The following is an 18,533-nucleotide window of genomic DNA, read 5'->3' on the forward strand; positions in this document are numbered from 1 at the left end:
AAAAATTTTTTGAAATTTGGTAATATTAAGGATTAATTGTACAATAAAACAAGTATTGAATTTTTAAAAGGTGAAAATTGTTAGCTTTATATCTGAAAAAATATTTCTTCACATCCTTTTTTCACTGATTTTGGTTCATGTCTGAAAAGCGATTTGAAACTTTCTGTTTAAATCCTTATGTTCCAGCTTTGTCCTAGAAATGGAATTACTAGGTCAAAGGAACTTATTATCTTAAGGTTTTTTTAAGCATATAATCAAAGTGACCCCTGGAAAGTTTGTTTCAGTGTATTTTCAATCTTCCATGTAGAAAGTACCAATTTCTATTCCTGTTGGCCAACAATATAATTTTTGAAAACCTTGGCCAATTTGATAGTTGAAAAATTTTATTTTGATTGATAACAATGTTGCATATTTCTTCATACATACAAGCTAAGGTTTTTCTAACTTGCTTATTGTACATTTTCATGCTGATTTGCAGGAATATTTATTTTATATGTATCTCTCCCTTATTTTTCCTCAAGTTTTTATTTTCTTCTTAATTCTTAGTGCTTAATATAGAGACTTTTAAAATTTTTATGTAGTCAAATCTATTAATCTATTTTCTTTAGATGTTGCTTTCACTGGCATATTTAAAAAGGTCTTCCCCAATCTAGAGGTCAGTTATATCCTTTTTTTCTTAGTTTCATTTTTTTCCATTCGCTATTTAAAATACTGAAATTTATGTTTTTTTAATATGGTGTGATGAGAAGTTCTCTGATCACCATGTACCCCTGTTCTTGGGAGTTAAGAATCCCCTTATGATTTTTTCCCCATTCATTTATTTAACATTACTTACCAGCACCTACTCTGTTAGGCCTTATTCCAAACCCTTTCCAAGTTGTAACTGATCATCCTTTCAACAATTCTGTGAAGTGGGTGCAATTATTATCCTCATTTTACAGATTAGGACACTGTCTCCTCCAGGGTCACCACCCAGGTCGTGGCGCTGCTGGTACCCATCCAGTCCAGCTGTCCAGCTCCAGAGGCTGTGTCCTTTCTACATCACGCTGTGCTGCCTTCCTAAGATTTTAATAGTCCATCCTTTTCTATTGATTTGAAGTGCCATCTTTGTATATTTAAATATGCATTGATTTCTTGTTTTTTTTATCGTGTTTCATGGACTTTTCTGTTTGACTGTAATTGTTGTGGCTTTATGATATGTTTCATTAACTGATAGTTTCAATTTCCCTTCATCTTTATTTTCTTTTTAAAAATGTTTTTAGTGATTATGGATACATATTATGTTTATTATTAACATTTAGTTATTAACATAATATATATTCTGTTTAGTAGCATATTTAGTTATTATGTATTATATGATAATACATATGGATACGTATTTATGGGGTGCACGTGATATTTTAATATAAGCATATCATGTGTAATGATCAAATTAGGGTGATTGGGGTGTTCATCACCTCAAGCATTTATTGTTTCTTTGTGTTAGGAACATTCCCATTCCACTTTTTTAGTTATTTTGAAATATATAATACATTATTCTTAACTATTAAAAAATTCTTTTAATGAGTGATCATTTAATTTTCCCAAAGCTTTAGAATGAATTAGTTAAATTCCTTCTACCCCATCAAAAGCAAAAATTACTTTGGATTTTGGTGAAAACTGATGTAAACCTTTAAAGGTAATTTGGGCAGAATTGATTTTCCATCATTTTCACTGGAGTTTTTGTTTATTTTTTTCTCTCTGATTGCAGGCTTAAAGTGCTTGCAGGGCTGGCTAGGAAGGTATCTTAAGTGAAGGCTATAGGCTCTGGAAGTATTGGGACGACCTGAGTAACTACCACAGCCAAAGGAGCAAGCCACTTCTGTAGCCCTGTGTTGCTTGGGAACCAGGTTGTCAGGCTATCCCTCCAATTACTCAAGACAAGCTGGAATTCCAAAATGTTATATAAAATTCCTTGACTTTTAAAACTGAAATGTTAGCAGCTAATTTAGGTTAATGTACATAGGCACATACATATGGGCGTGCATATACACATACACAGAGCCAAACAGAACACAGTAGCATTTCTGAATCCTTAGTTTATATCTAGCTACCTACTAATTTGCAACCTTTTAAAAATTAATAGCTGTCTTGTAAAGTCATGTAGAACTGTTTTCTTTTTTATAGGTAATTCTTTGACTTAAATTTTAATATTAAAAAATGATTTTGTTTTAGGTCTTATGTTATTCCATGAGTACAAATAATACTTCATATTTTCTAGGAAAATGATAATTTTATAGAGATTTGACTCAGATTGTTCAGGTTTTAGGAATTTGTCCCATCTGTAGTTATTTTTGCTTTTTTGTTACTACTTTTGGGATTCTAATTTTTTTCTTCCTCATCTTGCTTTACTTATTTTTGTTGGTTTTTTGCCCGCCTAACGCCCCTGCCCCTAACCTATGTATATTTTACTGGTTTTTACTCTTGACCTTTTTGCTTTAATCTTTCCTGATTTCTTCTACCTGCTTTCACTAATGCTAAATGGGCCAGTCCATTTAATAAACAGCATGTCTCCATCTGTGTGTTTGCCTTTTAGCGCTGTTCTAACTAGCTTTTACATTTCTATGTATGCTATTTTTTCCCTAAATATTCTATAATTGTACTTACTGTTTTCTCTCTGACTTGAGTATGTTAGGAAAATAATTTTCAATTTGCAAGTGCTATTTTTTCCTAGCTATATTTTATTAAAAATGAGCTTTAATGTCTTATGGTCAGGGAGTATGGATTGTACACTTTGTATTCTTTACAATTTCTTGAGTTTTTCTTTGGGACTTAATGTGTGGTCAGTGTTGATGAACCTCCTGCTAGTTGTACTTGAAAAGGTGTTTGTAGACTATAGAGTTTGATGAATATCTGCTAATTGAACATTTTACAATTACTGTCTTCATCTTTGTATAGTCAGTTCTGCTGTCATGCAACATATACATTCCTGAAATCACTGTTATACAAAATTGTGCAAGAAAAACCACAGGGCTTATGGAAAAAAAATGGGGTTAGGGTGTATAGCGCTCAAAAACTTCATTAGTGACACACACACACAAAAGATGGAAACCTAATAAAGATGCTAGTCCAGTTTTACATGTGTTTAATTGGTTAAGAAATGCACAAATAAATATGTCATTTACCTTTAAAAAGACCTGAAGTATGTTTGTGTAAGTGGGTGTTGGGAGGAGTATAGATTGTGAGTTTTTGTGGTGGCAAGTAGGTTATCTGAAATCTGATGGAAAGTTAAGTTGAACAGCAGATGGGGAGGGGTGTGGCTCATAACCCTCCTGGCGCTAGGAGATACTTGAGGTGTGTCTTGTGTATTCCTGTACTGCTCAGTTCAGCTGGGTAGTTTTCTGCCTTTGCCTAGTGTTTCTCAGGACTAAGCTGTGCATAAACAATGCAAAATTTGTTCCCTAATATAATCAATCACTTTGGAACAAATTAGCATTTTTAAAACAAGTGTTTATAGCAGAACTGACTGTACTTATTTGTTTGCTACTCTTCCTCTATCAGCATTTTTTTTTATCTTGGGGTGTTTTATGTTTTTTTTTCCTTCCTTGTCTAATCTTTGTTTGCTTCTAGCTCATTCATTCATTCATTCAATAGACACTTGCTGATTATCTGCTATGGGGCGGGGACTGCAAGGTTCTGGGCACTCCCAGGCTAACATTTCTTTTTCTTCATCATAAATTGTATCTTTCATCATTGACAGAATACCATCTTTTCTCCTTTTAATGACTAGCATTGCTATCACTATCAGTCTTTTGTTTTTTGTTTGTTTGAGTTTACCTGATCTGTGCTGACTTTTTTACTTGAAAGACAGTCAGTTTGGAGTTGTAGTTCGAAAGGCTGGGCACTAGGGCCAGGCTGCTGTGTTCAAATCCTGACAAGTCCCAACTACTGTGTGACTTTTGTCAAGTTACTTCTCTGTGCCTCAGTTTCTTCAGTTGTCAAATGGGAATAATATTGGAATCTCTTTTATTTGGTTTTTGTGAGGATTAAATTTTAATACATGTAACATGCCTGGCACAATGCCTGGCACATTTTAAATTCCCAATAAATATTAGTGGCTCTTATTATTTTAACTTTAATTTGTCACTTTGAATATTTCTCTTGGGCATTGTATGTAACTTTTAGTTCTAAAGTCATCTTGAGAGTCTACACCATTTAATGGGAGATTTTAACTATAAAATGTATGTTTTCTATCTTAAAAGCTTCATTACATAATGCTTCATTGAAGATAACTTTTTTCCTGTGTGCAGATGCTTTTAGGATTTTTTTTACTGTATCCACGAAATTCTAAAATTTCACAAAATTATGTATCTAGTTATTCATTAAGTTTTCTATCTATTAGTTCAAGTATTTCTTTAGCTTATATGTTCTGTTCTTACTAATTGACGACTCTTTTTGCTTCATTTGTTTTAGAATTCATTTATGTGGTTATTGAGTCTCTAGTGTCTTTTTCATATGCATTTTTATTTCTATTTCTTGTATTTACTGCATTTTGGGAGATTTTTCTCATGGGTTTCCTGCCCATCCCCCACCCCCCATTCAGTACTCTCTGATAAATTGAGTCTTGTTATTTTTTGGCTTTGAATGCTTGTTTTAACTTTGGTTCTGTGTTCTTTTTATTATTGTCCATAGTCCAAGTGTTTCCCCCTTTTCATTCATCCTGGAGCAAGAACAGCAGTATCCACACCTGGAATTTGTCCCAGAGTGTAACTTGCCTAGAATCCCTTCCTTTTCTAACCAAATACTTCACTTTTCTAGCTGTAGGTATTAGTTATTGCTGGCTGGCCAGCATCTACTTCACCTGGTTTCCTTTTGGGAAATGGTCTCTCCCACAGAGGAAGCAGATCCTGCCTCTTCCTGCCCTAGCCCGGACAGGTCAGCTATGGGCTGAGCTCAGTCAGTCAGCATAGGATTTCCCAGGGCTTTGAATCTTTAGAGAGTGAAGTGAGAGTGGCAGATGGAAGGGAGGGAAGCAGACACAGACGGAAGTTTGCAGGTCATTCCTCACAGCACCTTGCATTTGCCAGACTCTTCCTGGGATATGGTCCCATGGTCCCTGCAGTGTGACCTCTCGTTTTCCTCCAGCCCCTTGTCAAGCCTGGACTTTAAGCCTGTCTTTAATCCTGCTTGCCCAGAACAGGCTCCCAACACGTTTTCTATCCAGAGTGAGTTTGTGTTCCTTGCAAACAAGGAAGCTAGCTGAGCCGTTTCTCCTTAGCTTTTTTGTTAGACGACTAGATCATGGAAGATTCCATGAGCATCAGAAATCCAGCAGCTGGGGAAGGTGCCCAGGTTATAAATCAGGCGGTGCGAGGGGAAGAGAGGGACTGGGGCTGTGAGAAGGTCTGGAGAAAGAACACCCCCGTGTGTGAAGTGTCCTTTTTCTGTTGTAAGCCACTGAGCCTGGTGCTGGCCTTCTGCACCTGGCTTTCTTTGTGTGGCCTGTATGCTAGGTGGGAGGTATGGCCTGTCTGAAGGTGCTGCTCTTCACGGAGTTCAGCCACCCTGGAAGGGAAGTGGGTCTGGTGCCTGCCACTTGTGGTAAGGTGAGACCATGCTTGGCTGCCTCCCAGCGTGACGGTGACAAATGGTGAGTGTGATTACTCCCTGTTGCAGGATTCAGCTTTGCTTCAGCCCTTGCCTTCTGAATTAGGGGCTGTTGCCAAAATCTGTCAGAATCTTCTCTGTTTATGACTTGGGACTCCACGGTGATTTTTCATGCAGGGCAGTTATGGGTCAGTTTCCTCTGTACTATATCTGTCAGAAATGCTGCCAATTTTATGGCCTGTGAATAGCCCCCTTTTCCTGATTCTACCTGGATGCAGGTTTTCTCTCTCTCTCTCTTTTCTGTTGGCCATTTGATTTAGGTTGAACCACATAAAATTGCCAATAGTTGATCACATTTGATGTACAAGAATGGCAATTAAAATATCCTGGAATATAGGCCTGATCCTTAATGATATCATTTTGCTTAAAGAAAAAATTGTTTTAGAGCCACATTAGTGCAAATGAGGTCTGTTTTATTTCTGATTAAGATTTGCTAAAGTTCTTTTCCTTCTAGCTAGAATCATTCATTTTTATTCATTTTTACATTTATCTGTAAAACTAGGGTGATTTCTTTCCCTATGTACTTGAACAAAGCATTCTTAGTATTAGTTGCCTAAATATATGTTTTTTGGAGAAAACTTAATAGATATTTGGGTTTGCTCCCATAATTTAAAATTCCAAGTTTGTACTAAGTGGAATTACTAATATTTTTTTTTGACTACTAGTGTAATACTTACGCAATGGATTGTTTTCCCCTTTTTGAAGATGAGCTATGGATTAAATATCTGTACCTAAATTTGCAAGCTAGCTGTTGCAGAGCAGAACCTGTCAATTCCAGCAGAGTTCCATGTAAGCTTTCATTGTCTCTAAAGAATACCAGTTGATTGTGGGAACTTAACAGAAACGTAACTCAAATGATCTCCATAACCTAGTCTGGCAATGACTTGTTTGATTTCCTCCTCCTCGCCCCCCACACAGCAGTATTTAGCTCTGAGAGCTTTTAAAAATGAAAATGAAAATCTAGTTAACTAAAGCGAGACCCATGCAGACAACATCTAGCTTTTCCATTCTTTCACAATTCAAAATAATCTAATCAATTATAGACATGGTACCTACTTGTAATGCATATCTAGTGGATTCAAAAGAAGCTACCTTCCATTAAATAATCAGCACATTGTCTTCTATACTTGTTTTATTTTGAAAATGACTTGTATGTTAGCATTCTTTTTACTTTTCAGGCTTCATATTTGGATATTTTAGACTAAATGCAGTTAAATACTGTATAATCTTTATAATACATAAAAATATGAACTCTTATTCAGAGTCTAGCAGATGAAACATTAACCTTAGCATTTTGTTTGACTAGCACTCAGCATGTGATGTATTCATTGTTCCTTTCTGGGCTCTGAGACGTTGGGACAGTTTTTTCATTGCATCTGCTATTGAGACCAGTGTTCAGTGGAGAAACCCACTGAATTATTGGAATCCAAGAACAGTTTGTGTGTTCACCAAAGTCTTGACCACCTTCTCTTTGTGGATGTTTTGGTGTGAAATAAGGCTCCAAATGTGTGCTGGGAGGAAAGTACCATCAGTTAGTATAAATTTCATGTCTGTGCCATGTGGCTGGGTTTCATTGCTTTGCCAAGAATACAGGTCCTTTATTCATCTGATCTTTCTACCACCCGTCTTAGGACTTTCTTCCTAGGTTTATATTTAATGAACTGTCTACCCTATTCTCTTAACTATCTCTGCTTGCTTATTAAAATCAGAGAAATACTTGATGTTACTTTCTTAAATAATAAGAATCCAAATTTAACTGATAAGCATTTTGGGTTTTCCTAGAAAAACAGACTATTATACAGACTAATTTATTATAGATTTTATACAGATTACATTTTACGTTATTTAACCAAAGCTTGGTGTAAAATTTACAGAGCAGTGAGAAGTTACAGTGTGCCTTGTGATGTTCCGAGTCATTTGCAGATTAGGATTGAGTTTAGAGCCTAAAGATATTTAGCATTTCATCAAAGGGATCAAAGCAATGTACCAGGCTCTAAACTAACATTAGTTCTAATAGTTGAAGCACAGTATACATTTATTTTGGGAAGCGTACATTCTATCCCCACCCCCTCCAGTCCTGATTCATCTGCAGTGAGGCTGCTCCACTACTTCTACTTCCCATTTCTCATTCACTCAGCCCTGGCTTCTGTTCACATCATGGATACCCAGAAAACCCCCAGGAACTTCTCAGATTCTCCTTCCTTGGATACTTTCTCCTTCCTTAGGGAGGATTTCTTCACAGCATTGACATTGACCACTCCATGCTCTTTAAATGCTTTCCTTTTTTGGCTTCTGTGACCCTGAGCATTGCTGAGCGTTCCTTTTTCATCACTTCTCTGATGTCTTCTTCTGCTCCATTCCTAAATGTTCCTGATCTTCCCTGTTGGGTAACACTCTTGGTTCTCCTCTCTCCATTTTGCATGCTTGTCCACACTGTAGGTTTTTTTTTTAATTTCAGAATATCATGGGGGTACACATGTTTTGGTTACATAAATTGCTTTTGTACCATCTATGTCAAAGTGTGTCCATCCCCCAGATAGTGTGCATTGTACCTGTTAGGTGTGAATTTACCCATCCTCTCCTCCCCCTCCACCGACACCTGCTTGATTTCTGATGAATGTTATTTCCATATGTGCACATAAGTATTGATTGATTAGTCCCAATTTCATGGTGAGTACATGTGGTATTTGTTTTTCTGTTCTTGTGATACTTCACTTAAAAGAATGGTCTCCAGTTCCATCCAGGTTAATACTAGAGGTATCATTCCCCATTTTTTTATGGCTGAGTAGTACTCCATGGTATCCATATACCACATTTTATTAATCCACTCATGTATTGATGGGCACTTGGGTTGTTTCTACATCTTTGCAATTGTGAATTGTGCTGCTATAAACACTCGAGTGCAGGTATATTTTTTATAGAATATCTTTTTTTCCTTTGGGTAAATACCCAGTAGGGAGATTGCTGGATCCAATGGTAGTTCTACTTTTAGTTTTAATTACCAGGCATATGGAGTACTTGCAGATCTAAAGCTCCAACCTGTACTACTTTCTTTTTCCTTAGTTAATGGTAATAGTAAGAGATTAACACTTTTATTAAGTGCTTACTGTATGCCAGACACCTTCTAAGCCCTCAAGTACTTATTCAGCCAATCCTCTAGCATTTTCTTGAGTAAGGTCCTTTCTTATCTTCTTTCTATTGTTGAGGGATCTGAGGCAGAGGACTTGAGGAACATGGCCAGGGTCACCCAGCTAGGAAGTGTGGAGTGAAGACCAGAGCCAGTGAGCCCCAGAACCAGTGCTCTTAATGTCTGTAGTGCTCTGCCTGTCCACCTGCCATTCCCATCACATCCAGTCAGTCCTTAGGCCTTGTCAGTTCTGCTTCTTTAATATCTCTGGATTCTGTCCTTCCTTTTCACCCCATTGCTCTTGTGTTGTACTGTTGTGAAAAGCTCCAAATGGTCTTCCTGTTTCCAGCTGTATCACTTCCAAATGTCCTCCAAATCACCAGCAGGGTTACATTTCTAACAGGCCAGTCTGGTCACGTTTGCATTACAGTGCTTCAGTGACACTTCCATCTGTGTCAAAAGGGACAGACAGAGCTCTTTTGCCTGACACGTACTGGCCTTTCCTCTCGGATTCTTCCCAGCTTGTCCACCCTTATCTCCAGTCACCTCCTGCCTCAAATCTACTCTTGGGCATACTCAGCCACGTGGGTGTTCTCAGACATGCTGTTTCGTGCTGTTTAGGAATTTGCCCATGTGTTCAGCTTGGATTTTTATTTTTTCCTTTTGTGCACTGGATGATTTCAGTCCTATTCATGTTCAAGACTCAGATGAAATATTACCTCATCTCTGAAGCCTTCTCTTATTTACTCCACCCTTCATTCAACAGATGTTTATTGTGCTATGTTCCGGGTATGTAGGAGGTGAGCAAGACTGACCTGGCCCCAGCCCTCAGGGAAGAGCAGAGAAGACACATTATTTAAACACAGTTTTACAATAAAGGGTTTTCTTCTATGGAAGCAAGAAGGGGGTCTTGGAAGGCTTCCTGAAGTAAGTGATGTTCAAGCTGAAACCTGAAGGATAACTAGAACCAGTCAATCAAGAAGGGGGTACCAGAAAGTGGGGAAGGAATTCCAGGTTATGAGAAGAGAATTATGATGATGGGCTGGGGATTGGCAAGAGCATGGCATGTTCAAACACCTGAAAGCAGTTTATTAGACTGCATGAGCCGGGGTGGGGTGGGGCAATGTGTGGCCCTCAGGGAGATACAAATCAGAACTTCTGCGAGAGACGCTGTCTCAAACCTGCAACACCAAAGGCTGGCAAGAATGTATAGCAACTGGAACTCCCATATGTTGCTGGTAGGAATGTAAAGTGTGGGTGACTTTTGAAAAGCCTTTGAAGAATTTTCCAAAAAACATGCATGATGTGACTTGGGAACTCCACACCTAGGAATTTACCCAAGAAGAATGAAAACATATTCACAAAAGAGTTGTACAGACATTTTTGTAACAGACCTTTTCATAGTAACTTCAAACTGGAAACAGTTCACATGCCCATCAACGAGATGATGGATTGAAAAATTGTAGTATATTCACACAACAATTTGAATAGAATACTACTCAGCAAGAAAAAATAATGAATTATTGAAATGCACAGGAATGTAGGACTGATTTCAGTCCTACACATTGTGGATACATATATTAAGCAAAAGAAGCCACACAGAAGAGGAAATATTGTGATTCCATTTCTTGAAGTCTGAGAGTAGACTAAACTGATCTATTGTAATAGATATCAGAATGTCAGAATTTGTGAATAATACTGCTTTAAACATGTGTGTACAAATATCTGTTCAAGTTTCTTTCAATTCTTTTTTTGTATGTACCCAGAAGTGGGGTTGCTGGATCCTATGGTAATTCTATGTTTAATTTTTTGAGGAATCCTCATAAAATTCTCACTGTTTTCCACACTGGCTGTATCATTTTACATTCCAACCAGCAATGCAGTTTCCAATTTCTTCACATCGTTACCAACACTTACTTGTCGTGGTTGTTTTTTTTTTTTTTTTTCCTGTTTAAATAATAGCCATCCTAGTGAGTTTTGTACCGTGCTTTTTAAACAAATATCTTGGAGAATCTTTCAGGAAAGTCTATTTTAGGAATGGGACTTAGTTTATTTAACTACTCTCAATTTTATTTTTGGTTTCTTGCTAATGCACAGAGTATGTTTTTTATCTTTAGTGTCTACGAAGTTTTATTTTGTTTTCTATACTTTTAAATATTTTCTGACTTATTTTGAGTGAGCATGGATAAAAGTATGTATGTATATATCTTGCAATTGGATAGTTATCCAGCAATATGTGAGAATACCTATTTCCATACATCCTCGACATCACGGTATGTTATACAACTTTTTGATCTTTCTGATCTGATAGGTGAAAAGTGGCATCTCATTGTTAAATGGTGAACAGAACAGAGGTGATTCCTGTTCTCATGGCGCTTAGTTTATTGGAGGAGAAAGACAGCAAACATACAAATATGCAGTTAGATTTTGTTATCAGTGATATGAAAGAAAAGTTTTGGATTGCTGAAAGTTAACAGTTTAGGTGGGATGTTGTGGCCAATAACGACTTCTAGTGGATCTGTTAAGAGCCAATGGGGCAAATATTACAAGGGGAAAAATTCCAGGCAGATAGAAAACGTGTACAGTGAAGTGAAGAAAGGGAGTATGGCTGCAATGAAATGAGGAAGAAATGATGAGAGATAACTAATTTGCTCTCTGTTCCTCATATACTAAATCTTTATAGATAGGCATCAATAATATTAAAAAATATGCAGTGAGTTTCCCTGATTATTATATGAGCGATTTTAAAACAAATCTTATTTTTACCCTCATACTACAGTATCATATTCCCTGTGAAAGGAATATGAATCAGAGAATCTGATTAGCAGATGTCTTTACCATATAAATTGATTCACTGGGAGCCTCTATCTTTTTGAATTGTCCATTTAACTATTTTTTTTTATTCAAGAATGAAACCGTGTACGTCATCTTGTATTATTTCATATTTCCCCAGATGTATGATTACAAATTCAACTCATTTTCTCATGTGAAATTAATTTGTGGTTCTTTGAAGCTTGCTAAATGATGCATTGTTTGCTACTAAGTTGTCTGTAACAATTTCCCCATTAGGGAGAAAAGCTCTTTGAGTGTATCCCTCTCTGTGTGACCAAATTCCAAATGTCGATGATTCTACATAGGGGAAAAAGTGACACTTAGAGAAAATGATTTGCAGCTTCTTGTGCTTTGCAGTAAATTCTTAAGTGTAAATTCTGCATCTTAGGCAAGATGAGCAATGACAGATATGCTCAGCTTAATTTTGATCAGTTATTTTCTTAAGGTTTTTATACCAAATTCCCCGTCATTGAAATAAAAACATAGAAGTACTTTAATGTCTTTTACCATTAGTTGTAAGTCAACTCATCATTATGAAAAGTGAAACATGAGTATTGTTAATTTTGAAAGTTAGTGCCTGATTTCCTAGTTTCTGATTTTGCTAGATAAATAAATTCCATTGTTTCTCTCACTTGCCATCTTTTTACTTTTGCCTCTAGATCTCATGTTTATTAGGAAATATCATGAAGTGTATATATAAAAAAGTCTGCCAGAAGTCAGAGATTGTCTTGGTAGAAACTAAGCAATAGACCCTATCATGTGGGTACATCTTTTGGATTTTGTATTCCCCTGCCTATCAGAGAAATAGTTCAATTGTTGCACGTTGCACACTAGCTAGAAAGAAATACTTGGAAGTGCCTGTATTCATTGTAAGTTAGTTTTTCTGTTGATGCAGATATTAACCATTACTTAATTTTTTAAAATTGTTAGTCTCGAATGTACAGTTATATCTGTCCTAGTTTTATTTTTATCTTATCACAATTGCAATTTTAACTTAGGTACTTTTTTGCAGGCTAACATAGCTTTTCTCTCATTGAGTATACTTTTTTTTTAAGTAAGTATTTTCTGATGTGTTATTCTGTAAGAATTTCTGTCTTAATTTTTATAGTTATCACTAAATGATGATAATCATTACTATGCTTCTTGATAATTAGGTCAACAATTTTCCTCATGTCTTTTTGGACTGTTTCTTGTTTTTCTCTGCTTTATCAGACAATTCTTAAGTGCTCATCACATATGTTCTAGAATACAGGACTTGTGAAGTTTCTGGGTTTTTGTTGTGGTTGAATGGAAAGTGTTTTTGCCTAACACAGTAAATCTTTTATATCAAACCAAACTTTCCTGCCTGTAAGAATATTCTAGTTTATGATGTATTTTTTCCATTCTTACGGATGGTTTAAAGGATGATACTCTAGGAAAAATAGTTTAATAAAATAGGAGTATTCACTAACCTAATTATTCTGTTAGCTGTTGCTTCATATTTAAAAATCATGTTGTCTGTTTTCTTCCATTGGATGTTTCGTTTTGTCTGATTACAGAAACCATGCTAAGCACAACCCAAACCTTTCTGGCCTTCTATTATGACATCATTTATGCCTGTTTTCTGACATACTCATGCAATTTTTCTTAAAAACCTAAATAAGCATGCTATTTTAAAATATGGGTCCCCTGGCTTTCATAACATAAGATCTTGGCTTTATGAACTTGTTTTAAATCATTCTGATTGAAACTTAGAAAAAAAGCTATAATCTATTCTTTCCCCACTAATTTGATGGCTATTTTATTTAGTTTTAATTGACACTAATAGTGCTGCATATTTACGGGGTATATGTGGTACTATGTTACAAGCACAGACTGTGTAATGATCAAGTCAGGGTATTTGGGGTGTCCTTTACCTCAAGTATTTATCATTTCTATGTGTTGGGAACATTTCAAGTCCTCTTTTCTAGCTGCTTTGAATTATACAATACATTGCTGTTAATTATAGTCATCCTACTCTGCCATTGAACATTAGAACTTATTCCTTCTATCTAACTGATGATTGTACCCATTAACCAGCCTCTCTTTATCCCCCCAGCCCCACCCGCCCACACACCCTTTTTAGCCACTAGTATCTGTCATTCTATTCTCTGCCTCCATGCAATCATCTATTTTAGCCCCCGCATGTGAGTATCTTTCTGTGCCTGGCTTATTTCACTTAACATAATGACCTCCAGTTCCATCCATGTTGCTGCAAATGACATTATTTCTTTCCTTTTTCATGGCTGAATATTCCATTGTGTATATACATATACCACATTTTCTTCATTCATCCCTTAGGTTGATTCTGTATCTTTGCTATTGTGAAGAGTGCTATAAGTAAACATGGGAGTACAGGTATCCCTTTGATATATTGACTTTTTTTCTTTTGGATAAATACCCAGTAGTGGAATTGCTGGCTCATATTGTAGTTTTATTTTTAGTTTTTTGAGAAATCTTCAGTGGCTATTTGAATAACGTAAATATTTTTCTCAACTTCCTATTTTGACCCACGGATGTGTCTATTTCTAAGTCACAGCTGTGGTAGCTTTTTAATGGCTTTTACCGACTGGAAGGGCAGGTTGCTTCTCATAAATTTTCTAGAATGTTTTAGGCTAAATTCATAGATTTATTCTTTTTGTCTGTAACATTTCTTATCACCCGCATTTCCTCTCATCCTTCTGCTTGATCTTTAACTCTCTTTCTAGTGTTTTCTTTAGACTTCCCATCCTTCCCTATTTCCTCTTTCAGTCCCCCAAAACTTAATTTTATTATTGGCCCTTTTTCTTTAAACTTACTCTTATTTTTCAGTTGGCTCCTTTTGGATAGTCCACTGTCATCAAATAGCCCTGTCCATATTTATATTCATTGCTACAAAGTGACTTCCCTTCTCAATTGAACTTCACTGTCTGTGTATTGATACTACCACTCTGTTAAACATCTGGGATTAAAATCCTAAGTCATATTTGCATCTATTCTTTCTTCTGCCTCCAATCATCTTCTAATTACCACTGATACTTTTTCATGAAATGTCTTTTCTGTCTTCCTCCTCCTCTGTATTTTCTACCACTACCATATTCTAGATCATATCACCTCATACCTAGTTCATTGAAACTTTATTCTGACCCGTCCCTTTCTAATTTATTTTGCATATATTTTGTGAGCTTCATCTAATATAAAAATCTTATATCAATACCCACATTAGTCTGTTGGCCTCATTCATTCATTCCTCACTCATCTAACAGGTATCTGAGTGGCCATTATATACCAAGTGAGTTTCTAAGTGCTAGACATGCAAATGTGAACCAAACAGCACATCCTGGTCCTGCTTTCTTGGAGCCTACATTCTAATGGTGGGTAGGAGTGAGGAGGGAGTGAGAGGAGACAGGGAAATGAACGAGTTAAGTTTGGTTCTTGATAAAGCCTATGATGGGTAGAGTGTGGGGTACAATGGAATGTTGGTTTAGCTTGGGTGCTCCCGAAGACTTCTCTGAGCTGAGACGTGAGGGTAGTTGGGACCAGCCTGATTGGGAAAGATAGGAGTGAAGAAAATAGATAAGACAGTGCTGGAAAACATTTTAATAAGTGGGAAGCTTTCCATGCCTCCGCCAAATTAATAGGTTAGTCTTTAAGCATTGCGTCCAGATAAGAAATCAGTATATGAAAAAGTGTCATCTGAGGCATGGTAGGAAAGGGATGAATTATTCACCAATGGAGCAGGGAAAATAGCTGCTGTATATAATGTGCGTGACTCTTTGCGTGGTTGACTGTTCCTTGGAGACTGGTCATGCCTATGGGACAGGAATTATGTAGCAAGATGTAACTGATGTGGATGAAAAAGAAAAATTCCACCATTGGAGTATTTTTTTTTCCATTTATTTTTCAGGTTTCTTAATCTGTTGTTCCTATTCTCTATTCAAGATCAGCAAAGAAGAAATTATTTTCAAGGAATTTATATCTGAAATTTTCCAAAGGATCTATTTATTGGGATATTAAGATAATGAGGTCAAGTTTCCGTATTTGATGGTCAGAGATTAAGCCCCAAACCATCCTGATATTTTAGGTTATTAAATATAGAGTGTAAGGGGCAGATCTGGTCCACGGCTTCTAACGTTTGTCCAAAACAGGCAATCACCAGAAAGATAAGAAACAGAAACTAACTGTAAGGGAAGGCCCATTGTCATAAGGGTGGGGCATAGTAGCCTTGAATTTAGTTGTCTTCTAAAAGAAATGCAATTTTTAAAAACTTCCAGATTTCTTTATTATAGGTTCTTGATTTGGGCCTTTGAAAATCTGAGGTTTAACTGGACATTTGAGTTTCTTTAGATATTCTAATGAGTCATCATATTCTCCATGTGAAATTACATTAGTTGGTGATCCCTATGGCAACATAAATTTAATTCATTTCTTTCATATTTTGCAAGGGATTTTTTATTTTATTTTATTTTTTAGACATTGAGTTCATTATCCACTCTGTCACTGCTTATACAATCATGCATATGTTTGAATAAATCTGATGTTGTGTTAATGTTACGGCTTCTGTTATATGTTTTGTAGGGACATCTTTATTTCGTTTGTGCCTCTGGTCTGCTTCATCTAAATTTGGCTTGCTAGTTGGCTGTTAGCTGTAGACGTCCTGTGATGTGTATTCTTTTTAAAGCTGCTTTGCTTCTTTCTGAAATTTTACCCCACTATCCAAACCATCTTGTTATACACTGACAAGTCTGTGGCACTAAAGATATTTGCTTAAATTCCTGATTTTTATATCCATACTTCCTGGGGCACTTCTTAAAATTTTTAATAGTTTACTTCCTTGGGCACTTCTTGAAATTTTTAATAGTTTATGATTTTTTCTTTCTTCTCAAGAGGAGGGTTTTAAAACAATTCAATTTTATTAGGGCTGAGGATCTTGTTACCTTGTATGGTATTACAGCAAAGGAGTACCCAATAGACAAATAAAGATAATGTTAGAGCTTTTCATTCAATAATGTAAAATAAACTATATAGCCTGCATTTTAACTGAGTCTGGGGCAAAGTGCTTTATCATGTTTTCTATATTCCCAGAGTCATGTGATATTTACTAGCTTTACCTTTATTATTATTATTTTGGAGTAGTTTGCATGACTAACTTATGAGTGTCACCAGGACTAAAGTAAATATTGATTTTTCGATGAAGGTATATTGAAACAAATACTGTGCTTAAGATGACAGCCCTCCAATAAATACTTATCAAGCATATACTCTGAGTAAAGCGCTTTGCTAGGTGCTCTGCAAGATTCAGAAATAAGTCAGCTGTGGCTCCTGACATTAGGAATCTTTGAAGCTGTGTGGGAGATTATAGCCTTATGAAAGGAAACCTCCAAAATGATCTGCATGGCTTTACTTAGGGAAGGAGAGGGGTTACTTCAAGGTATTTAACTAAGGGTGCTTCATTATGGGCCTCAAAGTTGAAATTCATTCACTGGTTTAAAAAAATAGTTTAAAACAACTAATATAAATACCGGTTATATTTAAAGACCGTTTTTAAGTGGTTATGCTTGTTTGATTTTTTTTTATCGGAACTTTTCTTCTATTTGTTAATGTAAACTCTTATTATTTTCTCCCCAGTTTAATAGAAAATGGTCAGTTTGAAATTGTGACAGGTGGCTGGGTTATGCCTGATGAAGCTACTGCCCATTATTTTGCCTTAATTGATCAACTAATTGAAGGACATCAGTGGCTGGAAAATAATCTAGGTATGTATTGGTGTCTTTCCCCTTCATTTGAGCTATTCTGGGCAATTAATTTTGGGGAATGTGAAGTAAGACTCTATTTTTTCAAATAACTAATTTTCTCAATACTGATTATTGTTGAATAATTTATCCTTTGTTAATTTATGATGTTTCTTAGATCATAAACTCAGTTACATAGATATACTACAGTCACTTAGGGTCATCTACCTTGTTTCATATATTATTTTCTCTATATTTTTATTAATTTAAAAATTTTTTATTTGGGATTTTAATTTTTTATTAGTTACAACTCTTGATGATAAGAGGCAAAAACCTAATTTATTAGCTTTAAGTAAAAAAAAGGAAAAAAATATAGTTATGTCACGAGAATTCCATACAGATGTAGCTTCAGGTATGGCTGGATCCAGGGGACTCAAAATATGTTGTCTGAGCACTGTCTCTTTGGGCTGTGCTTGCTTTTGCTTCAGTCTTCTTCTTGGCATGGTAAGATAGCCCTAGGCAGCCGAGATACTCATTTTCCCAGTCTAGCAACCAGGAGAAGGAGTTTTCCTTAATAATTTATCTGATTGGCCCAGCTAGGGTCAAGGACTTATCTGTGAGCCAGTTACTATGTCTAGAGGTGTAGGAGCTGAAATCACTGAGGCCCAGTCATTTTGGTAGACATGGTCCTGTGGAAGATGGAATTGTGGAGGGCAGGGTCAGCTGCACTTAAACCATGTGAATGGACACATGGAATGGGTTCAATGCAGTAGAAGAATTCCGTTGCCACAGAATTAGGAAAAAGTATGCTAGACTGGTAAAATCAGATGTCCACTACAACTTATAAAAACTTGGGACTAACTGAAATCTTTGTGATGTCTACTATTTGCATTTTGCAACATGATATGTAACTCTTCTCAAATATTAATATTTCATATCTCAGTATAATTTTGTTTTCTTTATGGTAAGTATACATGTTTTTATTGAAGTTATTTTTAGATATTTTATTATTTAAAATATTTTTCCTATTAAGAATAAAATCCTCTGTTCCCATGATTTTTTTCTTTTTCTTTTGAAATAATTTGAAATTCAAAGAAAAGTTATAAGAATGCTGCAAAGAATTCTCATAAACTCTTCATCCCAATTCACCAATTATTAACATTTTGACACATTTGCTTTATTTTTTTCTCTTTCCATAT

At 35.9% G+C, this 18,533-nt stretch overlaps 1 protein-coding gene across 5 annotated transcripts in view; it reads left to right on the plus strand.

The window, feature by feature from the left end:
* MAN2A1 (mannosidase alpha class 2A member 1) overlaps nucleotides 1–18,533 on the plus strand; it is a 167,583-nt gene that overhangs the window by 36,935 nt on the left and 112,115 nt on the right. For all 5 annotated transcript variants that reach the window (XM_045566453.1, XM_045566454.1, XM_045566455.1 and 2 more), the window contains one exon: nucleotides 17,231–17,358. In XM_045566453.1, coding sequence (XP_045422409.1) covers nucleotides 17,231–17,358 — 128 coding nt within the window. The remainder of the gene's footprint in view (nucleotides 1–17,230; nucleotides 17,359–18,533) is intronic.

This window comes from Lemur catta, chromosome 12 (assembly GCF_020740605.2).
Source record: "Lemur catta isolate mLemCat1 chromosome 12, mLemCat1.pri, whole genome shotgun sequence".
Classification (NCBI taxonomy): Eukaryota; Metazoa; Chordata; class Mammalia; order Primates; family Lemuridae; genus Lemur; species Lemur catta.